This window comes from Sitophilus oryzae, unplaced genomic scaffold, assembly GCF_002938485.1.
Source record: "Sitophilus oryzae breed Bouriz unplaced genomic scaffold, Soryzae_2.0 scaffold_847_pilon_pilon, whole genome shotgun sequence".
In the NCBI taxonomy this organism is placed as follows: Eukaryota; Metazoa; Arthropoda; class Insecta; order Coleoptera; family Curculionidae; genus Sitophilus; species Sitophilus oryzae.
The window spans coordinates 1,158,861-1,183,781 of record NW_022147469.1 but is presented as its reverse complement, the minus strand read 5'-3'; the positions used below and the strand labels follow the sequence as shown (position 1 = coordinate 1,183,781).

The window sequence follows — 24,921 nt, the reverse complement described above, 5'->3', positions numbered from 1 at the left end:
AGTTTAGGCACAGGTTTAGGTAATTATAAAAACTCAAATTATAAAACAACATGGTTTTTGTATCGTTTATCGTGTATAATGTTTGGTTTAGTCAATATAAAGCAATATTTAAATTTTTAATATCGAAAGAAATCCCATATAGTTTTAGTTGTAGCCGAGTGTTTTAGGTGTAGCGCAAAATTTGTGTAGGTAATAATTCATAATTTTCTGGTTATAGATATATGATGAACTGTGGTTGACTGATTCTGGAATAGATATTTTAAAATAGACAACATGGTGTTTAGTTTAGTATCGAAACAATTGTTTAAATTTCGAAAAACGTTTTGAGAAAGAACGCCGCATTGACTTAAAATATAAGAAAATGTGAAATAAAACTTTGAGAATTGTGTATGTGTATAATAATAATAGCTCCCGTATATAGCGTTTATCGCCTTGGGAGTAGCAAGGTACAGCTTGCCATGCTAGAGCCGTTCGGTATACAAGGAAGGTAATGTGGCTAGCACTACGCTTCAACCGCCTATTATTATTATTATTACCTCAGGATTGTGAATCCCAAGAAGGTTGTAGCACTACCACAGCAGATTATAAACTTTGTTTTTTCTTTATAGTTTTTTGTGGTTCTAATTTTCGGAATCGGGCACTAGTTAGGTTACTAGTTTGCGCACATAGCACGGCCACCTATGGCCTCTAAAATTGTGCACAGCGCCTGACCGGCACAGTTATTAGAGAGATATCGGAAAACCGAATAGCGTCATGCAGTATTTACGCGTACCTTATCATGGTTACGATATGCGCGAGTCAATTTTTAACGCAACACCCGCTAATAACGTTACCGCCTGACGTAATTTGCGGATCAATTACACCAAGGGCTATTTCTAAATAAAGTTTAAAAATTGCTTAAATGGGCATGTGCGGGTATTTGACAACCGGGGCCGGCCGGCGAGATCTTTTATTTTAGGTTATGATTGAATTGTTTTGAATTATTACTTTAGTTTTATTAGGTAATTTGATATTTAAGTAGCTGAGATTAGTTTTAATTAAATAAATATGGCCAAAAATATGGATTCCACCTCTTCCAATATTAAAGAACCTATAAAGAGGCTTAGGTTTACAGCAGATGACGACTTAGCCCTTCTAAGAGAATTTGTTGCTTGTTGCCCTAAACCCACTGGCAGACGTTGAACAATAAAGCACTGGAAACAAGCACTCTAGCCCTTTAGTTTTAAAATACCTAGTAAACAAAACAATTTCAAAGTTAGGTTAAGTTTAAATAGCGGATGCGGGACGCGGCGACGCGAACAGAATTCTTTCCGATCCGATAACTATAAATGAAGAGAGCTAATTGTGGTTAATACCACCTCACGTAAAGGAAATAACACCTGGCCTTATTAACGTCCATGCACGCTATTCGGTTTAGCGATATCTCTCTATGATGCTGTTTATTGTTATTTACGCGAGTTTATTTTTGCGCACAGGAAATTTCACTCGTTTGCACATCGTCATAAAAAACAATTTTCGTACCACGAATTTAGGGATAAGATTTTTATCTGTATACATATAGTATACCTAATCTGTGCTACTAGGCTAAAAATCTTACCTCGTGTTGTGTTGCAGGTCGTTTTCTACTTTCGGTATATTTGGATCTTTATACACGTCATGGCGATATAATTCGATGTGGCCGAGGACCGCGTGAGACGCACAAGGCGAATGCGTAGCACAAATAAAACAAAATATCGACACTGATATTATATGGTGAGCCATAATAACCTGAAACAGAAGGAAATTAGAGGTCAATTCGGATGGCCAATTTAATAAGCAGCAGTCTAATAACTATACAGGGTGAGACATTTTTCCAAATTAGTCAGGCAACGACGGAGCTATTAACCGGTGTTTTTCAAAAGTGGCGCATCCCTATAACTTTTTTTTATTTACTCAGATAAAAAAAACGAAATTTGGTATGTTCAATTGTTTTTCGTAACTTCCTGTTTTATTGGAAATGACTACAACTTTTGATTTTTAAATGGTACCCTCGGTATTTTTTTACTTTATTCGAAAGAAAATGGCACTCTCAATAGAATGACATATCACATGTCAACTTTTGACATTTTCGCTTAAAAAAATCGTATTTTAAATTTAAATCTAGAGTGCCATGGCTGTGTTAAAACCGCTAATTTTTAATCAAGGAGTCTTGGAAAAATAGATTTGATCGTCTAATGTTTTTCGTGTCTTATCCCCTGGCCGGTTAAAAGTTGCCCATATCGTAAGTGTCATTTTCTATCGAATAAAGTAAAAAAATACTGAGGGTGTCATTTAAAAATCAAAAGTTGTAGTCATTTCCGATGAAAAAGGAAATGACTGAAAGCATTGAATACGTCAATCACTCACCATATACTAACGTACAAAATAAAAAAAAAAGTTATGTATAAGGTGAACCACTTTTGAGAAACACCCGGTATAAAGAATGAGTCAAATTTAGAGATTATTAGATCATAATACAATATAGCTTTAATCCTACTTTATGTTTTATTAAAAAATACACCCTATATTCTAATCTTTTTATTCAAAACTATATCCAAAATCATTTTGATTCTTTTTGTTTCTGTCTAATCAATAATCATGATTTATTACTGATTAGACAAAGATAATGCCTATCGACAGTCATGTACCTTTATCTTTCTCTTACTCATTCAAATACAGACCACCGACCACCCGGTATATTACATAAAGCACAAAAGCTAATATTAAGAAAATCGACTAAAAATCGAGTTTAAAAAAAACACTATAGCCTATCATAAAAAGATAAAAATAATTATTATAGTAAGTGAAAAACTTATAGATGTATAGTATTTTTATAGAAAAGATAACACTGAAAATTGAAAATTATACTTATCAAAAAAAAACCATATCGCAATTAGCGAAAAAAGTTCATAAACTTAGTAGATAATCTGTGGTAGAACATACACCTCAATTTTACAGATATTGCGGATAAATTCAGTAAAATAAATGAATCAGTTTTGGCGTGGTCCTATATTTTATATCAGGTTTTTAATATGGGTGTGAATCTCTGTTGTTTGATTATATACTTAATATATAGTTTTAAAATAAATTACATGTACAAAAGAACAATTTATAATAAGATAATAATTTAACACACATTCGACAAGGTTTATGGTAAGTCCACTTAAATAGTTTTACTAAATTAATTATTTTTATAATAATTATTATGTGCCTTGGAAAACGAACTAAAAATATGTATACCGGGTGCGTCTCAACAGTGGCTCACCCCTATCACTTTTTTACTTTTTCAGATAAAAAAACGAACTTTGGTATGTTATTATATGACAAAAATTAGGATTGATTGACGTATTCAGTTGTTTTTGGTCACTTCTTGTTTCACCGGAAATGGCTACAACTTTTGATTTTTAAATGGCATCCTCGGTATTTTTTACTTTATTCGATAGAAAATAACATTTTGAATAGAATGACATATCATATGTCAACTTTTGACATTCTCACTTAATAAAAAATTGTATTTTAAATTTCAATCTAGAGTGCCATGCCATGGCTATGTTAAAAACACTAATTCTAAAAAAAAATAATTTGATCGTCTAATGTTTTTAGTGTCTTGTCCTGGCCGGTTAGAAAATAGCCAAATCGTATTTTTAATGATATCTCAATTTTTTCAAATGGAACGAGGATGGCTCATTAGCATATTTGGAAAAAGCATTTTTTTACGAATAATTTGATATCACACACTGGGTCTTTCGAGTCAAATTTTCGTTACAAACCGCATGTTATAATTTCAAATAAACCATATGCCAAAATGTCAAAAGTTGACATATGATATGTCATTCGATTTAGAGTGTCATTTTCTATCGAATAAAGTAAAAAAATACCGAGGGTGCCATTTAAAAATCAAAAGTTGTAGGTCTTTCCGATGAAACCGGAAGTGACCGAAAACAATTGAATACGTCAATCAATCCCAATTTCTGTCATATACTAACATACCAAATCTCGTTGTTTTATCTGAAAAAATAAAAAAGTTATAGGGGGTGTGCCACTTTTGAGACGGACCCGGTATTGAATTATTATTTATATTAGTTAATGAAATAACAAGACATACATATCGGGCATTCTATTACAGTCCATTTCTGAAAATTAACATTTCTAGATTTTTACAATTAATTACAAAAAAGTAAAGTATCTATTGTAGAAAACGTAGTGATCTTGTATTATTCAACCCACAGACTATTCATTACACAGCCAGTCGACTTAACGCCATCTTAGCATAATATAAGAACCGTTTTTTTAAGTTAATTTTAAGTTATCAACCGTTCTTAATTACTCAATGACAGAACATTGTTATATACCGGGTGCGTCTCAAAAGTGGCTCACCACTATAACTTTTTTATTTTTTTAGATAAAAAAGATCTAGTATGTTAGTATATGACATAAATTAGGATTGATTGACCTAATCAATTGTTTTTGGTCACTTCCTGTTTCATCGGAAATGACTACGACTTTTGATTTTTAAATGACACCCTCAGTATTTTTTTACTTTATTCGACAGAAAATGACGCTCTGAATAGAATGACAAATGATGGAACTCGCGTACCTCCCTAGAAATTCCTTTATATTATGTTATACAGGCTGGTCCAAATTGTATTCGGAAAACTTCGGCAGCATATTCATTATAGGATTTTTTTACTTATTTTTACCTGCAGAATATGGTGCCGAAGTGTCATTTTTTTCAGACCACCCTGTATAACAAGTCGGATTATAAGCTCCACTAAAGTTCCGTTTGTAAAAACTATCGAGACTGGTGCTCTCACTGCGTGTATACCAGAACTGGAGCGGCAGATGTGATGCGCGGATACTGAAAAACTAGCGAAGACGACTGGCTGTGTATTGAATAGGCTGTGGTAAAATGAGCCAACCCTTTTTTAGCAAAAAGCAAATTAATTTCTAGATTTTCGTTTACTTTTTCATTACGAACGCGTTGGTGCTTGTGCTTACCAAGGCTAGTAAATAGTAATATTAAGTACCTATTTAGGAACTTAATATTACTATTTACTATTATTTTTTTATTCTTTAGATAAATAACTGATTTTAGTTTATATTAGTAATTCCCAGAAGCCGGAGATTTCCAATAAAGAATGGCCAATAATTGGTGTTCAAAATTATTCCCAGATTTTCTACGATATTTAGGCTTGCGCGCGTGTTCAACTTGACGATGGTAAAGACCATTTTTTTAATAGTAAACGTACCCTATGATTATCGTATGATCTAAAAAAAATCGACATCAAGTTGGCTTGGAAATGACGATCGATGACATTCCCCATATGATTTTACATATAAAATGACAGCGATCTTCATTTCACAGCCATCGCTGACGCCTTTTTTTTCGAACTGTATAAGGTTTTTTCAGCTAAGGGCAGTATCTCTGGATAAATAAAATTATATACAATAACTATGTATATTAGATACATAAATTACTGGTTTCAAAAGATGTTACAGTGGGAAATTATTGTATCCCAAGACTTTTTTTATAATAATAATTAAAGAAAGACATATTATTAAAAGAAAATAATATGCCAATTGAAACAAAATCTAAAAGGGTAAGTATAACACCTTTTTTATGAATTACGTTAAAGAGATAACATAGCAATACATATATAAATGTAATAATATAAACTGTATATTGTCAATTATACAAAAATATAACACGAAACAATAAAAGATTAAAAAAGTAATAAACAAAAAATATATTACTTTATAAAAGTACTTATAAAACCAATATATCGCTTTGCAAAATCAGAGTAATGTGTATACGATTACGCGACATGTTACTCACGGCATTTAACATTAAATTTGGCTATGACACTGAAATACAAATTACGTGGGAAAGTAATTTCCATGTCTCGCATAGTGAGTAGGCGCATTATCATTCATTTTTACTGTTTCTTACTTACATTATTTTTACCTACTTAAAATATTGGTATTAATTAGGGGTAAGAAATATATTAATTAAGCAAGACAAATTAATAGGAAAACTAATTAAATATTAAAATTTAAAGAAAGTAAATAATGGTGAGAACATATACACTGCTCACCGCCAGCAAGTTCGTAAAAATTTTTTTTTCGAGTATATATTTCCGAAAATTTCTATGAGTAATCAATTCAGCATACTCAATAAAAAATATGTAATTTAGACGTATTATTTATTGAAGATTTATTAACTCTTTCATAAAATTTTTTAATCGTCAATAATACAGTGTGTCCCAATGACTAAAAAATAAAGGACATATAACACCTGAGACCAAATTGTTACTATGGCTCCAAACAGTGCCGTGGCCATATATTTTTCTTAACTTAGCTGCTTAAAGGGATATTATTTATATTTTTAATAAATGTTTTGACTATGGTATCGTACTAATTATTTACTATTAAAAAACGTATTAAAATATTAACAAAAGGTTCAAAACTAGTATCGACGATTAGCACATATCAAGTACATATAGTATCAGAAAAATAATTACCAAATTCAATAAGAAAACGCTAAAAAGGTGGAGTGGAGTGTTTATTTACTTATGAAATGCAACTCCTGGCTCTTTCTTATCATTGTGGCTTTTACACTTGAAAGCTGAACACATCACCATTGTAATAAAGTTTATACAAAATTCACTACACACAACAAATTATTAAAAATCGCTAAAATTGTCGCTGTTGACGAGGTGGTGACTCATCCGTAGGCTCCAATATGATGGCGTCTAACGGAATAAATTCTGTTGCAGCCCGTATATGGGCGTTACATGTCCTTGCATTTTTGGGATTTATGATGGATTTATGTGACAAACATGTCACATCAAGCGTTAAAATTAGGTCAGGGACGGTCAGCGGCTGAGTGGCTGAGTAAGCGGTTTCCCTAAACGGTCTCTTTTTACAGGCAAAAGCAGTCAGCCGCTGAGCAAAATACTCAGCGGTCGGTCAGCTGCTGTGTTCCCTGAACGCGCACAACAATTTAGTTTGCAAAATTGTGTAGCATTAAGTCAGTGTCATAAATGATTTTTGAGAATTAAGGTTCATAAATTTTAAATTAATTAACATTTAGTAGGTATAAGCAAGCAATTTCCAAAATAGTTCTAGGCTTCGTCCAACGTTATGATCTTTACATTTCTATATCGTTTTATGCTCGTCGGTCGTGATGTTGAGAAAGCAAATGCAATGTTGCCAAAAGATATATATTCCTCAATATAAAGCATTTTTGAAACATAGTAACTTTTTGTATAAAATAATTCATTTTTACTCGCCAAAAAATTATCGTATAATCTAACCAACATGAGAATGTATGACGGTGGTTTAATGTATTACAATTGATACTTCTAATATTTTACCGTTTCTTTATTTGATTTATTTTCAGTTCTGTTAATTTTAAACGAATTGATTCATGTAATTTAAAATTAATTTATTGGACCGTGACACATAGATTCGCTAGATGGCTTGAATTTTTACCTATTAATCCGCTTGACCCCTACTACTGATCCCCTTTTTTTGTTATGGAATAATTTGAATTTATATTATTATAAAAAGTAATAATTACACAATATTTATTAACCACTAAACCACGATCAATGCCGATCAATATTTCACGACTTCACACTTAACTATATATAAACTGACCGGGTTGGCCGCTTTATATACCCAGAATTACGCTTCGAGAACTATCTTGGCTTCTAAAATGTTATCCAATAGACGTATCTATTGTATTATGCTCGAATTCTAGGAATCTCGGGTGTCCGTGGAACAGGATTCACGCCCGCCGCTCGCTGCTCAAAGCGGTGTTGCCAGGAGAGGTGAATATCCTCCAATTTTAGAGAATCTCATAAAAATATTATTTTTTAAGTTGCTAAAACACGGTTTTATCCCTATGAGTAAAAGCAAAATATTATTAATAACTAAAAATATCAGGTTTATTTGACGGGTACTTTAGCTATCAGGAGCACTATAGTTTAAAAAATCAAAAGAAACAGTATTCAACTATTATAGAAAAAAAAAATTAAATGTATAATTATATAGACATAGACAGGTATAATATATAAACACGTAAATATAACACTCAAGATACTAACGTAGATAAATATACTCAATTCTATTTACAAATATATGGGGTACCTAAGTATCAATTTAGAAAAAAATACCAAATGGACTTTCAAATGGAAGATAGATAATATTTTCTGATTTCTTAAATTACATGAGCTCATTTCTGTATGTTATCATAATTATTATGATGGAAATATATAGTTCATGGACATAATTTTAAAGCAAAATTCTTTAAAAGAACAAAACAGAGAACATATTATTACTTTAATGATAGCAGTTCAGCAAAATCCATAGCAGAATCTATGTTAATGAATACACAAGTACATATCATTAATAAATAAATTAGCTAACAGACAAGCAGAAATCTTGAAACCTACGCAAATACTAAAACAAATAACTCTCTGAATAAGCAAATTTAATTGGTAAAACAGCATTTGATATCAAATTTAACATGCAATATATACCTACTTAGAAGTTTTAAAATTTTGCCCATAAAAACCAAGATAAACAATCACAATGAAAACTAAAATTGAGAATTACCAAAAGCTTATTATATGTGATATAAAAATAAACTCTACTTACTCATAAAGCTTTTGGTAACTTTATCCTAGAACTTTATTATGAAAACTGTAAACTCTAACGCATGTATGACAAACTGTGTATTCTATAACTTAATAATATAATGCATTAATTATTTTATCGATTATCAACAGAGATATATTAAATTTCAAATCGACAAATTCGAGAAATTAAAGTTAAATGACCCGGACCCGAAAAGCAAAATAATTAAAAAGATTAAAAAATTACACCACAGAATCAGACACTTACCAATTTAGGTTATTTAGAACTTCTATCCCTGCTTCTACCATAGACCAATGACAAAAGATTCGATATTTCACAATTTCACCAGTGCCTTCTATTAAAAGATCAGCCTAAGGGCGGACTTTTGTTTACTTCATCAGCTGTACATACTTAGATATTGGGTTAGATTCCGTTTCATATTTTGTCGGTTGATTTTTGGTTTTAACTCTTTGATTTTTGGTATTATTTATTATTGTAGTGCAAAAAACTAATTATTTTGGTGTTGAAGTGACATAAACTACTACCAGATATATGGTCACTCTCGGTTTCGCATAAAAAATAGAAATTTTAAAAATTACACGTTGTGCAAGTGATTTAACCTAAAAGTGCCCATACATTTTTTACTTATCGTGATTTTTGTGTGTGTTTTTTAAGACTCTAACATTTCATCAATAAAGCTTAAGTGGAGTGTGTTATTGGTGCTATGCCTCATCTTTGTTGTGTTCCTGGTGGAAAGGATAGTTATTATACTAGGCAGCCTAAAGTGTACGGAAGAGCAAGAAAAGTGGGTACGAGTTATAAATCAAGAGAATTTTATTGAAAATATCTTTAATAAATTTAAAAATAATATTCTCCCATGATGGTATTAATGAAAACTGGACAATTATGTTTATTTTATTCATATTGTGGAGTCTCCACTCCAAGTGTTGCTGGTTCAGCTTCGATAGATTCAAACACGTAAGTAGGTATTATGAACTAGGGAAAAATAAAGAATATGTGTATTAGAGATCATGAAAAAGATTATTATTTTGAGTTCAAATTTTAAAAAAGATTTTTGTAAAGACAAGACTGATACAGTTTAAAAGAAGAATGTTTTTTTGTTTGATAATATATAATGTATGTTAAGCATAACATATATTTGTTCAGTAATTTTTAATGAATAGTATTGATTATTTATAATACCAAATTAATATCAAATATTTAAGTGATGGCTGAATACAATATGAATAAAATAACAATAAAATTGGTATATTTGCATAATACAAAATTAAGTTTTAAGAATAAAGGTATTACTAAAAATACTAAGAAATTCATATTTCTTTGTTTTAATTGGTCTAATGTTATTTACATTTTACGTAAGAATTATACCGTATCATCGAAAAAATCGGCGTCTAGTTGGCTTGGAAATGAACATCGATGACATTCCCTAAATAACTGTACACATAAAATAATTAACTAGAATTTTACAATCTTGGAAAATTTGATATTCTTGAACCTTGATTCTAAATATTCTAAATTTTTTGATTTTCTTGGAATTTAGGTTCGGGAAAAACGCTGATTGATTTTTCATTTGGTTTTTCATTATTTTTATTTGGTAAAAAAAAAAACGGTTCGGCTAACATTATAGCCTCCATCAGTGTTGTGTCATATGAAAAAAATAGTGTCGAATATAATCCAAAAAATTGCATATAAAATATTCACACCACGCACATAATGTTTACTGCGTACTCCATAGTCAATGTAGATAATTTTAGTGTTAAGAATAATAATTTTAAAAAATATGTGGTCATCTTTTGATAAGTTTATATTAGTTTATTAATTGCAGTAAACATTATGAGGTGTGAATTATATTGTATATGTAATTTTTGGATTATATTCGACACTATTTTTCTCATATGACACAACACTGTGAAGGCTATAGTTAGCCGAAACGTTTTTTTTAAACCAAATAAAAATAATGAAAACCCAAATGAAAACTTAATCAGTTTTTCCCGAACTTAAAATCCCAAGAAAATCAAAAATTTTAGAATAATTTAACATATAAAATGCCAGCGATCTTCATTTCATAGCCATCGCTGACGCCTTTTTAGATAATATTGTATTATTTGTAAATATAATTTTTCGAACATTGATACTTGCAAAATATACATATAAATTTTGTGAATGCAAATAATAATACATCACTATTAGTAGATATTAAATGTTTTTTGTTAAATTAGATCGATTTTCAAACCCCAAAATTTAAAATATATTTACATTTTACCCATTATCTTATGTACCTATACATTATTTGTACATTGTAAAACATTTGCTGCATTTGTATGGTTCATAGTTTATTTGCCAAAGTATTTATTACTATAAATAGGTATATATGTTGTAGTTATTAACTGTATATTATGTATATTTCATTTAAACTATATCATTTTTAAAATACAAACCAAAAATCTGAGGAATAATTATGTTTTCCATGTATTCTACAACATATTTATTAATCCGTTATATCTAACTAGCGTGACGTCATAAATCTCGCCCGCAGGCTGATCTTTTAATAGAAGGCACTGATTTCACTTCTATAAAGTGTCAAAACAATTTTTTACTTTTTTCTTTTTTCTAAAGGATGTATATTCTACAAGCTAACCATAGCTAATAGTTGGAGAGAACTAAGAAGTGTATAAAACATACCATAAAAAATAATAAATATATGATCTCATGGTCTGTCATGATCTGCCCAAGGACAAGAACGGTAAACTAATAATTACGTTAGCTATTCTTGGCCCAAGTTTTGATTAATTTAGTTTAAAAAGCACTCCTCTATTTATTAACAAAAGGGAACGAAATCGATATCGATATTTTAATACATTTTTGACACAGATACAGCCGTACATCATATATAAATTATTGGTATAAGTGACCACAGAACAAATTTAGGAAGAAAGTACCAACATGGTACCATCAAGTTTATTTTTTCAGGCCAATCATGTGCTTTTGGAAAAAGATCAAAAAGTAAATAAAATAGATTTTCCTGTTCTTGTCTGGCAGGGGATAGAGGTTAGTGATCACAGAAATGTTCTCTAAAATTAAATATTGTATATTAATTTATCAATAATAGAGGGATATCTGTTAATTTATCATCTTTGTAGTAGTAGTAATCAACATATTTATACAACTTAATATATTTTATAGTTATAAATATGTCTGGCGGTGTCGGTAGAGGAAGAGGTTGGTTAAATTTAAACACACCAAACAAATACACACCCGGAATAGACGAAATGCCGAGCCCTTCAGCGTCAAAACATTTAAATACTAATGAAATTGATGATGAAAACAAGTACTATACAGATGTACCACAAGATTTCTCTGATCTGATTAATGCTGTTAAAGTAATAAGTCTAGAAGATGATGGTATTAAGTTTAATCAGAAGATGAAATATATCACAGAAATATGGGTCGAAAAATGTCGAAACTCTGACGACGTTGAGTGAGTATTTTACAGTGTGAGCAATGTTTATAATTACATTTACTAGTTAAACTGCAGTGGGATTCTGTAAGCTCCGTCGCAAGAAATTTCCTTTCTAGCCTAGGCTGTTTGTATACAATTGATAAGTCACTAGACAGGAAATATGTTTACAGAATCGGGTCTTTGTTATTTCGTAAAATATCGAATATTGATATTTAATTTACATAATTTAATTTTTTATGTAATTGTGTATTTATATTTATTAATTCACTTTATATAAAAATTGTAAAAAATTTATTGTATTAAATTAAAAAACTTAACTGTTTTTACAAAATAGTTATTGTTTTATTATATTATTTCCATTCTATAAATAATACATTATGTGACCTTATTTTTTTTAGGAAAAGCTATGATTTAATACATGAATTATGTCTAACAGATGAGGATTTTTCAAGCAAAGTAGTGCACCTATTTGCTGCTCAATCATTTTCAAGTCAGGAAGTTCATAAAAATAATCTCAGATCATTGTTGATTACGAAATTACAAGAAAATTTTGAAGGTAAGTTTTTTTTATTTCATATTAAACAGAAAGATAAAAGCATAGTAGAAGGACAAAGTGTAGTGGGACACTTGCCGGAGATGAATTTAGGAAAATATGAGTACACAATAAAAAAAAATTGGTTTGATCATTGTATAATATAATAATCAATATTTTTACCTATCATGTAAGCAATAGTACAATTCGATTAAAAAAACGGCGCCAGAGTTGGATTGGAAATTAAAAAAATTAACAAACAAAATTAGTTGGGGACTCATTGACAGTCATTTCCAATCCAATATTTTCTCGATAATTATTTACTGAAATTATTTACTATTTTCAAATATACAGATTTTGGAATACTATATAACATATTAATTCTAACTTATTACCAAATTTGTTAGACATTAAATTGTTTTCAACATTATACAGGGTGTCCCAGAAATAAGTGCAAGTGTGTTAACTGGTAATGTAATTTGACCTCAGAAACACGTCCATGAGGTTTTTTTTGCAAAAAAATGTTAAAATTTTATATTAACTCTTGACATTTTCCGGAAAATATTGAAAACCTTTTTCAGTTTCCGGAAGTTTGTTTATAGTGCTTTAAGAGAATGCAGTGTTCCCTTCTACGTTATCCTCATTCTGTATGTTTATAAGTTCACATTATTAAATTTCTATAAAAAAAACAATACTAGATTTTTTAATCATTGTAGATTACTATTAAGTATAGTGCAATGTCGTCTATATTTTAAATACCCTTTTTACAGTTTAGTAAATTGAAACAATGAAACTAAATAATGAACAATTATAGCAGCTTTTAAGCAGTTCAGAATTAGCGCTTTCTATTAGATATGTGAATAGTCAACGTTTGACCTACATTTAAACAGATCAGCTGATGGCATTTTTAGGTTATCCAATTCATTTGAGCTTTTACTCAGAACAGTAAACCTCTGACAAAATTTAAAAAAATAGGCAAATGTAAGGTAAACCTGTAAAAATACTTTTATAATTCAAATAGAAATATCATTTTGGTGTTTATTCACAAAAAGAGAGATAGAAAAACAGAGGAGTTTAAATTCTCAAAAAATAATCCTAAATAATTTAGATGGTATATGAATGTATTTTGTGCCAAATACACGTAAGTGTAGTACTGTCAAGAATCGCAGTGAAATGAAGCGTTGTTAAGTTGGTTAGCTAAAGTGATAAAATGATGCTCTAAACTAAATACATCGATCTGCTATCTATCGGAGTTCTAATTTCTAATGTTAGGTAATAGTGATGGGTTGTTATTTAACTATCTGTTATTTTATAACAATTATTTAGAAATAACATAACGCAACCGTTACTACTTCTAAAAAATAACAGATATAAAATAACGACACGTAGAGATCGACCGTTCGTGAAACGAAGTCGGCGCTCTGCACCGCCGCGCCACGAAAGTCGATGCTGCTCGAAGTAATTCCAAAAAACAACTAGTATGGATGGAAACAGTGGCGTAGTAAGGCGGGGGCGAAGGTGGCGGGCCACCCCGGGCGGCGACCTTCCAGGTACCTACAGGGCGACAAAAAATTGTTATAAAGGCGGCGGACGAATTCTGTAGGGGCGGCAAACCTCTCTCATAGAGGCTCTCCGCCCCGGGCGCGAGTGGACTACGCTACGCCACTGGATGGAAAACATTAGTGATGGGATAACTCGAGCGAACATTCGCTCGATTATGAACGAGCTGTTAAATAACTCGGTTATGATCAATTTATTTTAAAAATGGTAAAGAGAAAATATGTTTCTTTTGGTCAGATCTACCACCTCTTAAAATACTTGCACTTATTTCTGAGACACTCTGTATAATCTATACAATCGCATTCATTTTCGTTAATCCTACTCTGTTCTGGGACGGAACGCTCGATTCTCGCAGCTCAACTGAGAAATCTCAACTGAAGCGCTCTGCTTGCTGCCAACAATCTACCGAATTTTGTTGAATTTTGCCAAACCAAACCAAACCAAACAAAATATTTGGGAGAGTGGAACTACATTTTTTCTTCTACTATGTTAAAAGTATGTTTCTAGCTTTACTCATATATTAAAATATTTTCCAGACCGTGAGCAAATGATGTCTTCCAATATAATTGCATTTAGAAATAGTATTCAGCTGATGGGAAATGTTTATAACAAATTAAGATCTTTAGGAGGAGAACCTTTTAGATTTTTGATACTTCCATTATTTACTTATTTTGAAATGTTATTGGAATTAAAACATATAGAAGATTTAAAGCTTTTTGCGATGCAGGTATTATTCTGTTTGTTCATGTCAGCGATAGAGAGGTAGGAGAAAAGTTCTAATCATGTTTCCGCTTAGGTCTACAGGGGGAGGTCAGAAAGTAATAGTGACTATCAGTTTCTTATGTATTATCTTGATTGATCATATGAAGATGCGCAACCTTATGGCACAAAACATGTCCGAGATGTAGCTGGCGTTTCCGTCAGCCTGTCCGAGATTTTTACGTTAATAAGTTTTTTATACCATTAGAAAGAGAAAAGAAATACTCTATAAGTTGGGAAAGCAAATACATTTTTCCCATTAAAGAAAATTTGCTATTTTAACACAATAATATCTGCTAACTCCAAGTGATCTGAAATAGCCACCGAAATGCTGCTATCTCCGTAATTTCTGTTACGCTCACCCTAAAGCAAACACGGATTCTTACTCGTATGTTTCTTTAGTACAGTACGTCGATCCAGGGTCGCACTAGGCCAAAGGGGCCCGTGTGGCAATGTAAGGAGGGGCCCATGTGGATTTTTTTGCGTATGTTTTTGCCTTACGTTTTGGTCAGTTTTTCCCTTTTATATACAGGGTGAGTCTTAAATAAGTGCAAATATTTTTAGGGTAGTATATTTGGACCCAAGAAACACGACTATGAGGTTTTTTGCGTGAAATATATTTTTTGAAAATTTGTAATTTTTTTAAAAAAATATTTAGAAATTTTTTTAATTTAAAAACATACTTTGTTTGTAATATGGCAACATAGGTAGTATATTAAATTTACAAGAAAGAAAATCCAATGATTCTCAAAATTATAGCAAAAAATTGGAAATTTTAAAAGTGAAATAACTCGGTTGTTTTGGATTTATTTGAAAAAAACGGTAAAGAGAAAATATTATATGTTTCTTTTTCGAGATTTACAGCCCTGAAAATATTTGCACTTATTTAAGACTCACCCTGTATAGAAATGAGGGAACTACCCTAATGCAAGGTAAACCAATTCAATGCAAATGCCATAATACAATGCAAAAGCAAATATTGTTAAGAATAAATAATGAATTATAAAGGGGGCCCGCGAAGACTGGGGCCCCCCTAATAGTAAAATATATAATATGGCCAGTCCGACCCTGCGTCGATCCATTCTGTAAATACGGGGTATCCGTAAAGGGTAAGGGGAAAAACGAAATTCTCTATATACAAGCAATTCATCGGCGTGCTATAAACAGTTTAAATAACCCATTACTTGTACAAGAATTTTCATAATACCTAATCAGTTTTATTTTTTTCAACGTTTTTTCACGTAAATGATACATAATTTTCATAAAAATTAAAAAAATAAGGAGAAAAGTAATAAAAATTTAATAAAATCACGCACTGTTTTCCAAGCTCGGTCTACTACCGTTCGCGTTGTATAAAAATTAGGATAAGCATGGAACGATTCTACCGTACCTTCTAAGAATTATAAGTTTAATTTTTAAATTATTTTCATATTCATTAAGTCTAAAATGCTGCTACTTCAGTTCTTTAAAAATGCATTAAAAATTTACTCGTTTTTGGACTTGTATGTTTTAGTTCTAGACCGACGATATTATAAACCTGTATATGGTTAGGAATATCATATTTTTTAAATTTAATTGATTATTTCTAAATTTTGTTTGGGTAATATTCAACTCGGACCACAATAGATCTGAGAAGGTCGCAGTGGATCAGGCCGAAAGCCACCTCTAAGAATCTAATATTCAACTCCATTTTCAAAATTTCAAACAATAAAAGTTGCTATCTCCAGAAGTATATTTTTATTTCTTATTTCTGCAAGACGAATATCTGCTATCTCCCTACTGTGTCTGAAAAAAATGATGTAATACGAAATATCGAGTTTTATTGTTCCCCATCAAATAAAATTCTTATCTCTTTATCATATTAACGCATGAAAATACTTCCTACATGTGTACATATTTTTTTGTACCGTTTTTTTGCTCTCCTGTAAAATTAGGAATAATGGAGTTAGCAGTTTATCACATTTCACCGACGATATTACACATGCATAATGGCCTTTTTATCAAGACGATGAAGCAGAGACTGCTGTAAATAATATAATTACTGTAAACAATTATTAAAGTCAATTTTTATCATAATTCAGCACACTGAGCAAGTGCATATAATATATATTTCTTACGCACCCAACTGAGGGCTTTCCCACCAACGGCAAAGTCTCGCATCTCCTAGTTTAAGTTGACATAATATAAACAGTTCAAAAGAATACAAAATCCGTATATCAGTCTATAAATAAAAAAAAAATAAACTAAAAAATAATATAACATGGCAAATTAATCTCAAAAAACCTAAAAATTCGGAATAACAAACAAAAAAGTATCAGCTGTTATTATTACTTATTGATCTCTCCTGCAGACCTAAGCGATGCCTAAGCGCGAACATATCGGCTCTGATAGCGGCCACCATCACATATATAAAAATCTTTGGATGCGCACTCCCCAAAGCTCATTCTCGATACCTCTATATCTCTGGTTCATATACATTGAGCTTGTTTAATTTTAAAGTATTTTTGACATTTTTAAATTAAAATGTCCTCATTTTTAACATATTTTAGCTTAATTTAAATGGAGCTTCTATAAAGAACACAAATCCTGAAAAAATTAGTGAAATTTTGGTAAAAGTTCGAGATCTTCTTTGCTCTGAGGACAAATTATCTAGGGAAGGAAAACTGTGGTTGTTATTATCTTTGGAGGTGGCCAATACAAGATTCACTCTATTGCCAACAGATATTCATAACTTTTATGTGGAACAGCTAGGAGATCAGGCAATGGCTTATTTTCAGGTAAACTAAATACCATAGAATCAAAAATAATATGATCTAGAAATAATTTGACCAATAAAAAAATGTAATTTAATTTTCTCAAATATTTTATTTGATTGTATTTTATAGGGAAATCATGGAGCACTCACTGTTCAGACAATACAGAATAATAAAAAGCTGGATTCTTATCAAAGCGCCGTGAACGTACTTCAACTTTCTACGTCAGATCTCGGAAGCGATTCTTTCTCAAACAGCGTATCTGACGCAGGATCAATAAGAAATATATCTGATTATAGTAGTCGTAGTAGTAGTAATAGAGAAGATAGTAAAAATTTCAACTCAGCTAACAAAAAGGATAATCAGTCTAAAAAAGGTATGCTTTTTAATTACACATATTATTTTCCAAAGTAGCTTGCGAGAGATCTCTTGTTGTGGGATATTTTTGTGTAAAAAACATCTAGTTAATTGTGATTTTCTAGATACTTGTGTTTATTTTAATACTAATACTTGTGTGACATAGAAATTGCAAAACCTAGTAAATGTAAATATATTTTATTAATATTTTGGAAAGTAGTTGGGAAAAATATGAATAATAATCACTGACATTGTGAAACAAGCGACCCAAGCGAAAAAATTATTTTCCAATTCTGCTTATGCTCGTAACAGGTTAATAAACAACGCATTTAAAATAACTACTTATTTTCAATACGTTATTCTCCAATCCGTTGCGAGCCCAACAGCTGGTTAAAAAATAACTGCTTATTATATACGTTATTTTTAAGCTGTTGCAAGTCCAGCACGACCATCGACCGATACAGCAACGTTCGCCGTAGCGCATTCCCCACTCCGCTGTATCTCGCTGTCCGTTATCGATGGTTGTCGAAACAACTGAGTTTTTTCATATAGTTGTTTTTTGGAATTGCTTCGAGGCGCATAGAATTTCGTGGCGATGCAGAGCGCCGACTTCATATCACGAGCAGTCGATGTCTACGTTATTTTATATCTGTTATTTTGAACTTAAGTAGCACCGGTTACGTTATGCTATTTCTAAATAACCGTTATAAAATAACATAACAAAATAACAGGTAGTTAAATAACAACCCATCTCTAGATTCTGGTTATTTGTAAACAAACAGGGATAAAAATGTTACTACATTTTTTAACTACACTTCATGGCAATCAGCCGATAAAATAAATATAGCTAAGCATATACTACGTGTAGCAATTTCTATGTCACACAGTATATATTATATCGTCGGTAAAATATGTTAATCAAAGACACCATTATTCCTAATTTTACAGGAGAGCAAAAAAAAACGGTACAAAAAAATAAGTACACATGTAGCAAGTATATTCATATACTTCAAACTCAATATTTCGTTAAAAATTTAACGTAAAAATTATGTATTAAACGTTTTATTTGATTAACGGAGTTATCAAGTTAACACGCTTCACTAACGACATATGACTTATATTATTAAATACTTACAGGAGGAAAAACGGGTCGTCCTATTTTAGGTGTCGGTGTCAGATTGAACAAAGCCCGACCGACTGACTTTAAGAACGAGACTGGCGGTTGGACGACCAAGTCACCAAGCGACAAAAACCCCGAAAATAGTAGGAGAGACAAAGACAAAAACAGAGGAACCCAAGGCGGCCCAAAAAAGTTATTGGATAAGAAAAAACTACCCCCGAAATTAAGTAATAAAGGTTGGCAACACGATGACAGGTTTGAAACGGATTATAGTTAGAGAGAATAGGCGCTCGACTTTCGCAGGTGGATTTAAATCGGATGTACTGGGTGATTGAGTAGGAACGACAATATACTACGCGTAAAATAACGCTTCATTTTACTATATCGTGACATTAATAACTGAACTCGAATTATTTGAAGTCCTTTTTAAGCGTGAAAACTACAATATAACGTTCTACGCCTATTATAACATCTTTTTTTTTATCTTATCATCCAGTACATTTGAAATATAAATACACTGTCTGATGGTGAATGCAATTGTCTCGTAGAACAAATCACGGTTCTTTTTGTACTTATATAATGTATTATAAGGGTTCCAATACAGGGTGTGCTATAAAGATCGCAACAAATTATATTTTTTTTATTATTCAGTTGTTAAAGAAAAGTTTATACAGAACTACGTCAGCGTGTATTTCATTTGTTTTTGGGCATGCTGTATAATAGTATACAGGGTGGTCCGAATTATATTCGGGTAACTTAAAAACTCTATATATTTTTTTCAAATTGTTATGAATTTTATAGCACACCCTGTACAGTTTTATTTAATAGAATTATTTTTAGAACAGTTTGCACCTTGGCCTTTTGGCCAAAAAGTAAACAAATTTTTAAACAAAGGGCTCGATTTTTTTTATTCAAGACTCACTAAACTGTATATATGATACGGTTAAGGTCCGATGTCCGGTTAATGTCGACATTACCCGGTTAATCTCGAGAATAACACACAACAAAACAACCAAAAATATAACCTAACCCAAACATTAACATGTTAATGTCGACATTAACCGGACATCGGACTTTAACTGTAACATATAATATTTAGAAGTATAAAATCATATAGTGTCAAAGTAAAGATGTTACAGAATAGCAACTTCTCGATTAATTCATTGATTTTAGTTTTTAATAGCTTCATATTATCCAGAATCTTTATATTATTACATCTAATATACAACTTAAGACTGCAAAATAGGTCGACAAAATATAAATTACTTTTTAAAACTGAATATTATCTGATACAAGTTGTCTGTTATAATAAAGAGTAATGAATATCTCTTACTTTTCTAATGTTTTAATTATAATCGAATCTTTATAAAGTATGAAACATTTTTATCAAATAACATTATTATTTTATTTTTAATATCACGGTGGCAAATGAATTCTATATTTTCATAAGAAGTATATGAATTTGTCCATTTAACCTTTACAATTATTTATTTTTAACAAATGTGATATTTTCTAGCAAATTAATTCTATGATTTTACTTAAATCGAGCATACATTGGTTCTTCATATACATTGCTAAGAAAGCAAAATTAGGTAATATCTGTAATATGGTATGGTCGAAAAAACAGCGTCATGTTGGCTGGAAACGACAGCAATCTTCATTTCCAATTGAACTGTGACACCGTTTTCTTTTTCGATCATATGATATATTCTAGTCTTATATTTTTTTAACAGTCTTTTTTTAAATTATTTTAAATTATTTTTTTAACTTCTACTGTTGTATATGTTGCATTCGTAATCAACTTTTTATATTATCGGAATTTTTTTAGCTGTATTATAGTCAATTAGTTGTAAATAATTTTAAAAACGGCAATTTTATTGTGACGGATTTTACGTTTAGCCTTTTATGTAATAAATGTACTTTTAAATTAGATATTTTTATAAAATTATTATTTAAAATGCCTTTAAACTGCTAAAAAAGTCAGGTTATAGATAACAAAATATCAAACAACTCTTATATTATTCGTTTTTAGACTATATCTTGTCATTTGATCACACTTTTTACATATTTAAAAGGCATTTTAATAATTTGTCGCCATAACTGTCTGTTTAAAAATATACAATTTTAATTTGAAAATATGTTTGAATGGCCCTGTCCATTTATAATGATATTTTTGAAATTGCTTGGGTATTTGTTAAATTTGATTCAAGTGCGTCTCCCTGTAATGTATTTGAATATTTTTATGGAATTTTAGTTGTGTCTAATTTTATTTATATTTTAATAATAATTGAATGAATATTTATGTAAATTATTTGTAAATAGATTATTTTATTTTTACTTTTTATCCTATGCATCCAAAATTAAAATATTTTAGTATATTATTAAAAATACTATGAATATCCTATATTTAGATGATTAGTACAATATTAGGTGTCTGAATTATTTTTTTATTGAAAAATACATGTAATTATTGATAAGGTATTCGTCGATAAATTTTATATAGATTGTTTATATTTTTTAGTTTCATCAAAAAGATACACGAATTGTAAATATTAGCAATACGCACTTTAAGGTGTAAATATTAACATCCTTATATGAGGCGTAGAGGCAGTGGCGGATACAGAGGGGGGCCCATGGGGCCTGGGCCCCCCCTGAAATCTGTAAATTGGGTTAAATATTAGGCTTTTGGGTTAAAAATGGTGCCCTAAAAGGCATATTTTGCATTATATTTTATTTGGGCCCCCCCCCTAAAATAAATTTCTGTATCCGCACCTGCATAGAGGCTGTTAAATGTGGAATTGGGAAGATTAAAATTGATTTAACACAAAGTTTCAAATATCAATTCAAAATATATGGTCTGAATTTTAGTTTCTAGTCCGGATTTCAGTTCAAAATTCTTTATTTTTGGGATACTCTTTAAAATACAACCCTATATTTTACTCACTATATTATGAAAGGAATTAAAAAAAAAAACACACTCAAGATGTAGTTTATTTTCATTTCAACGAATAATTTTTTTCTTGGTCGATATTAGGGAATCAATCCCGCACCAAAATCTCAATCCCGCAAACCCGCGGGATTAAAGCAAATCCGCAAAATTGCGGGACTGTAAACAATATTCATACATTTGGTCCTAAATGGTACAAAAGGCATTGTACATTTTGCATAGGCCCACAATATATTGATATAGCGTGTATCTTAAACTAGCTGTACAGAAATTTGGACCGATGTGTACAGAGTATTCAAAAAATATATTTAATATTAAATAAACTTAAATTCGAGCTTAAATTTTATTATAATTTATCTACTTATTTTATAAATAAAAATATTATTCTGATTGTTATCTGCTTTTAGATACACTCTATTACAATAATTTTTTGGAATATGCAGAATGTACAAATCTTTTTGTACCATTTAGGACAATACGTATGACTAAAAATGCATATTTTTCGAAAAAATATCGTATTTTCCATAAAACAAAAAAAAATTAAAAAGCGATCAAATTGTTTTTTGAAATTTCAATACAGATTAGTCGTACTTCGTAAATTTGCGGTAAAAAAGATTCTTGACCGAATTTTCACACTCTTATAAAACACCCTGTATACGAGCATTCACTAAAAATATTTTCGAAAACCACATAGCATCTTAATCACAATAGATGCATCTAAAACCTAGTCCAAACCGCATCCCAAAATCTTTTGTAGTTCAAGAGATATTCAACTTTAAATTTACCCTAAAATTTTGCTTGTCCCGATAATTATGTCCGGCAGTTTATTTGACGAAATTGTCCACACGTACTAGTTAACCGCTTTTCTTCACTTACGCACATACAGGCACATACCAGAAAGAGAAAGAAATCTAACAACTAACCTGTTTGTTTCACTTTTTTTAATAGCCAAACTGTAAGGGGAATCCCTCGGGTTCCGAGCATCGACGCATCGGCCCGGAACAAAGCGGTTGTGATCCCGCACGGTAAATCCCGCAACTTTGAACCCGCGAAATCTCAGAGGGATCCCGCATTTGCGGGATTGCATTCCCTAGTCGATATTGTGTTACTTTTTTGTATTGTATTTTAACTTAACTTTCCAATTCACATTTGGCACCCTGTATATTCTTTACTTTAATTACGTTCAGGTTTGACGTTCGTAATGTGTATTCTTGTATATAGAAACTATTCTAAAATCTACTTAATAGTTTTCTTATTCATTATAAGGCCATACACCTTTAATAGATATTACTTATGTTAAGTAAGTACAATATCTGGTTTTGGTAGAATTTTATAGAATGGGTAAATGAAATGTTTGATATAACTAATGTTAGATAGATAAATACACTAGTTGTAATGATAGTAATGTAGTCAGCATTAAAATTGCATATAATGTCTGTCCAAGGAGTCGGGGAAGATTTTGACCGATGACATCCAAAAAAATGACAGAAACTACAATTTGCTTATTAATTAATATGACAGACGCAACTGTCACTATCAGGGATTCTCCCGATAGACAGACTGTACTCGAAATAAGCTATTATTGCCAATATTTGTATTTTAACTTTTTTTACATAGTCAGAGCCAGAAGAGTCAAAAATTGTAAACGATGTTTTATTCTATATTTTTTAAATGCTGGTTAGGTAAATACTATTTTTAATTGTAAGGACATATATTTAGCATTGTAACTTACTAGGTATATTAAAAATAAGCTATTACGGTGAATCCATTTGTGTTTCAAGTCCATTTTTATTTTACCTTTTTTTATATAGAATCGATACTTTCATATTATTTGTCGGGTGAATGAAGATGTGGAACAGGAAACTTGATATATTTATTGTATTTGTAGACCACCAACAAAATTTTGAGTTAAGTAGATTACTTGTTTTTTTTTTAATTCCCAAAATTTAAGCCCCCATCACGGTGGAGTATTAGCATGAAAAAGGTGATCGAAATTCGAAAAAGCAAATGTGTTTTAAGATTTCCCAAAAAAAGATAAATGATAAGTTAAATCATGTCTGTCATGAATGGCGTTGCTATGGGTATGTTTAGTTGCATTCATTTGTTTCAACGAAACGTCAAAGTTGTTACTTCTCAGAGATAAGAGGTAAATGGCTAAATTTTATGTTTAAAATTATAATTTATTGTTGTTCTTGTGCTCCTTTTACGTTTATATTATTGTTTTGATTGAAAATAGCTCAGCAAGCTGCAGGTAGGTATGTATTCTACAAAAACATATTATTTATTTTGATATTCTCTATACTAACGATTTTTTTTGCAACTAAAAGTTAGGCGTTCAGAAAATTTGATTAAATTTGTGACATTTTTATTATACTTAGAGATTTGGTTGCGCATTTCGAAGAATTCAGCATATTGTCTATATACGTTTTACTTAGTAAACATTGGGCTTTCATACAGTAAAATACTGCGACTTTGCTGATAAAATGAGAAAAACATTTTTGGTTTCCTTAATTTGTAAATCAGTGATATACTAATGAGAGGTGTAAACCGCGATGGCATTTGTTGTGTACAAAGCGATCGCATTAGTGCCATTAGCAGTATAGCACAATTTGGCATTAGTAGCGGCTTTAGTGGTATGGGAACTGGTCGTGGATCAGTCGTAGCATTAGTAGTAGAGATCTGCACGGGCCGGGTAGCCCGAAGGGGCCTCAAGCCCGGCCCGGCCCGAACCCGGGCCTCGGGCCGGGTCGG

General features: G+C 30.9%; 2 protein-coding genes across 6 annotated transcripts in view; one reads left to right on the top strand and one right to left on the bottom strand.

Annotated features, from left to right (window-relative positions):
• The window catches only part of LOC115889759 (zinc transporter foi-like), a 30,258-nt gene extending 21,237 nt beyond the window's left edge, over positions 1 to 9,021 (bottom strand). For 2 of the 4 annotated variants that reach the window (XM_030909829.1, XM_030909830.1), the window contains exons 1-2: positions 8,683 to 8,939; positions 1,598 to 1,767 (exon numbers count right to left, since the gene is read on the bottom strand). In XM_030909829.1, the coding sequence (XP_030765689.1) occupies positions 1,598 to 1,761 (164 nt within the window). In that variant the 5' untranslated portion in view covers positions 1,762 to 1,767; positions 8,683 to 8,939. Of the gene's footprint in view, positions 1 to 1,597; positions 1,768 to 8,568; positions 8,624 to 8,682 lie in introns of all 4 variants that reach the window. The other 2 variants (XM_030909828.1, XM_030909827.1) reach the window with 2 other exon arrangements.
• Positions 5,574 to 22,341, top strand: LOC115889761. Of its 2 annotated transcripts, none has more exons than XM_030909832.1 (7): positions 5,574 to 5,618; positions 11,866 to 12,160; positions 12,541 to 12,698; positions 14,771 to 14,961; positions 17,543 to 17,770; positions 17,879 to 18,122; positions 19,241 to 22,341. In XM_030909832.1, exons 2-7 carry the CDS (start codon positions 11,874 to 11,876, stop codon positions 19,498 to 19,500), a joined length of 1,368 nt encoding a protein of 455 aa, XP_030765692.1. In that variant the 5' UTR covers positions 5,574 to 5,618; positions 11,866 to 11,873; the 3' UTR covers positions 19,501 to 22,341. The 2 variants fall into 2 exon arrangements, with proteins under 2 accessions (XP_030765692.1, XP_030765691.1); XM_030909831.1 differs by lacking the exon at positions 5,574 to 5,618 and adding an exon at positions 11,282 to 11,730.
• Positions 22,342 to 24,921: the final 2,580 nt, after the last annotated feature.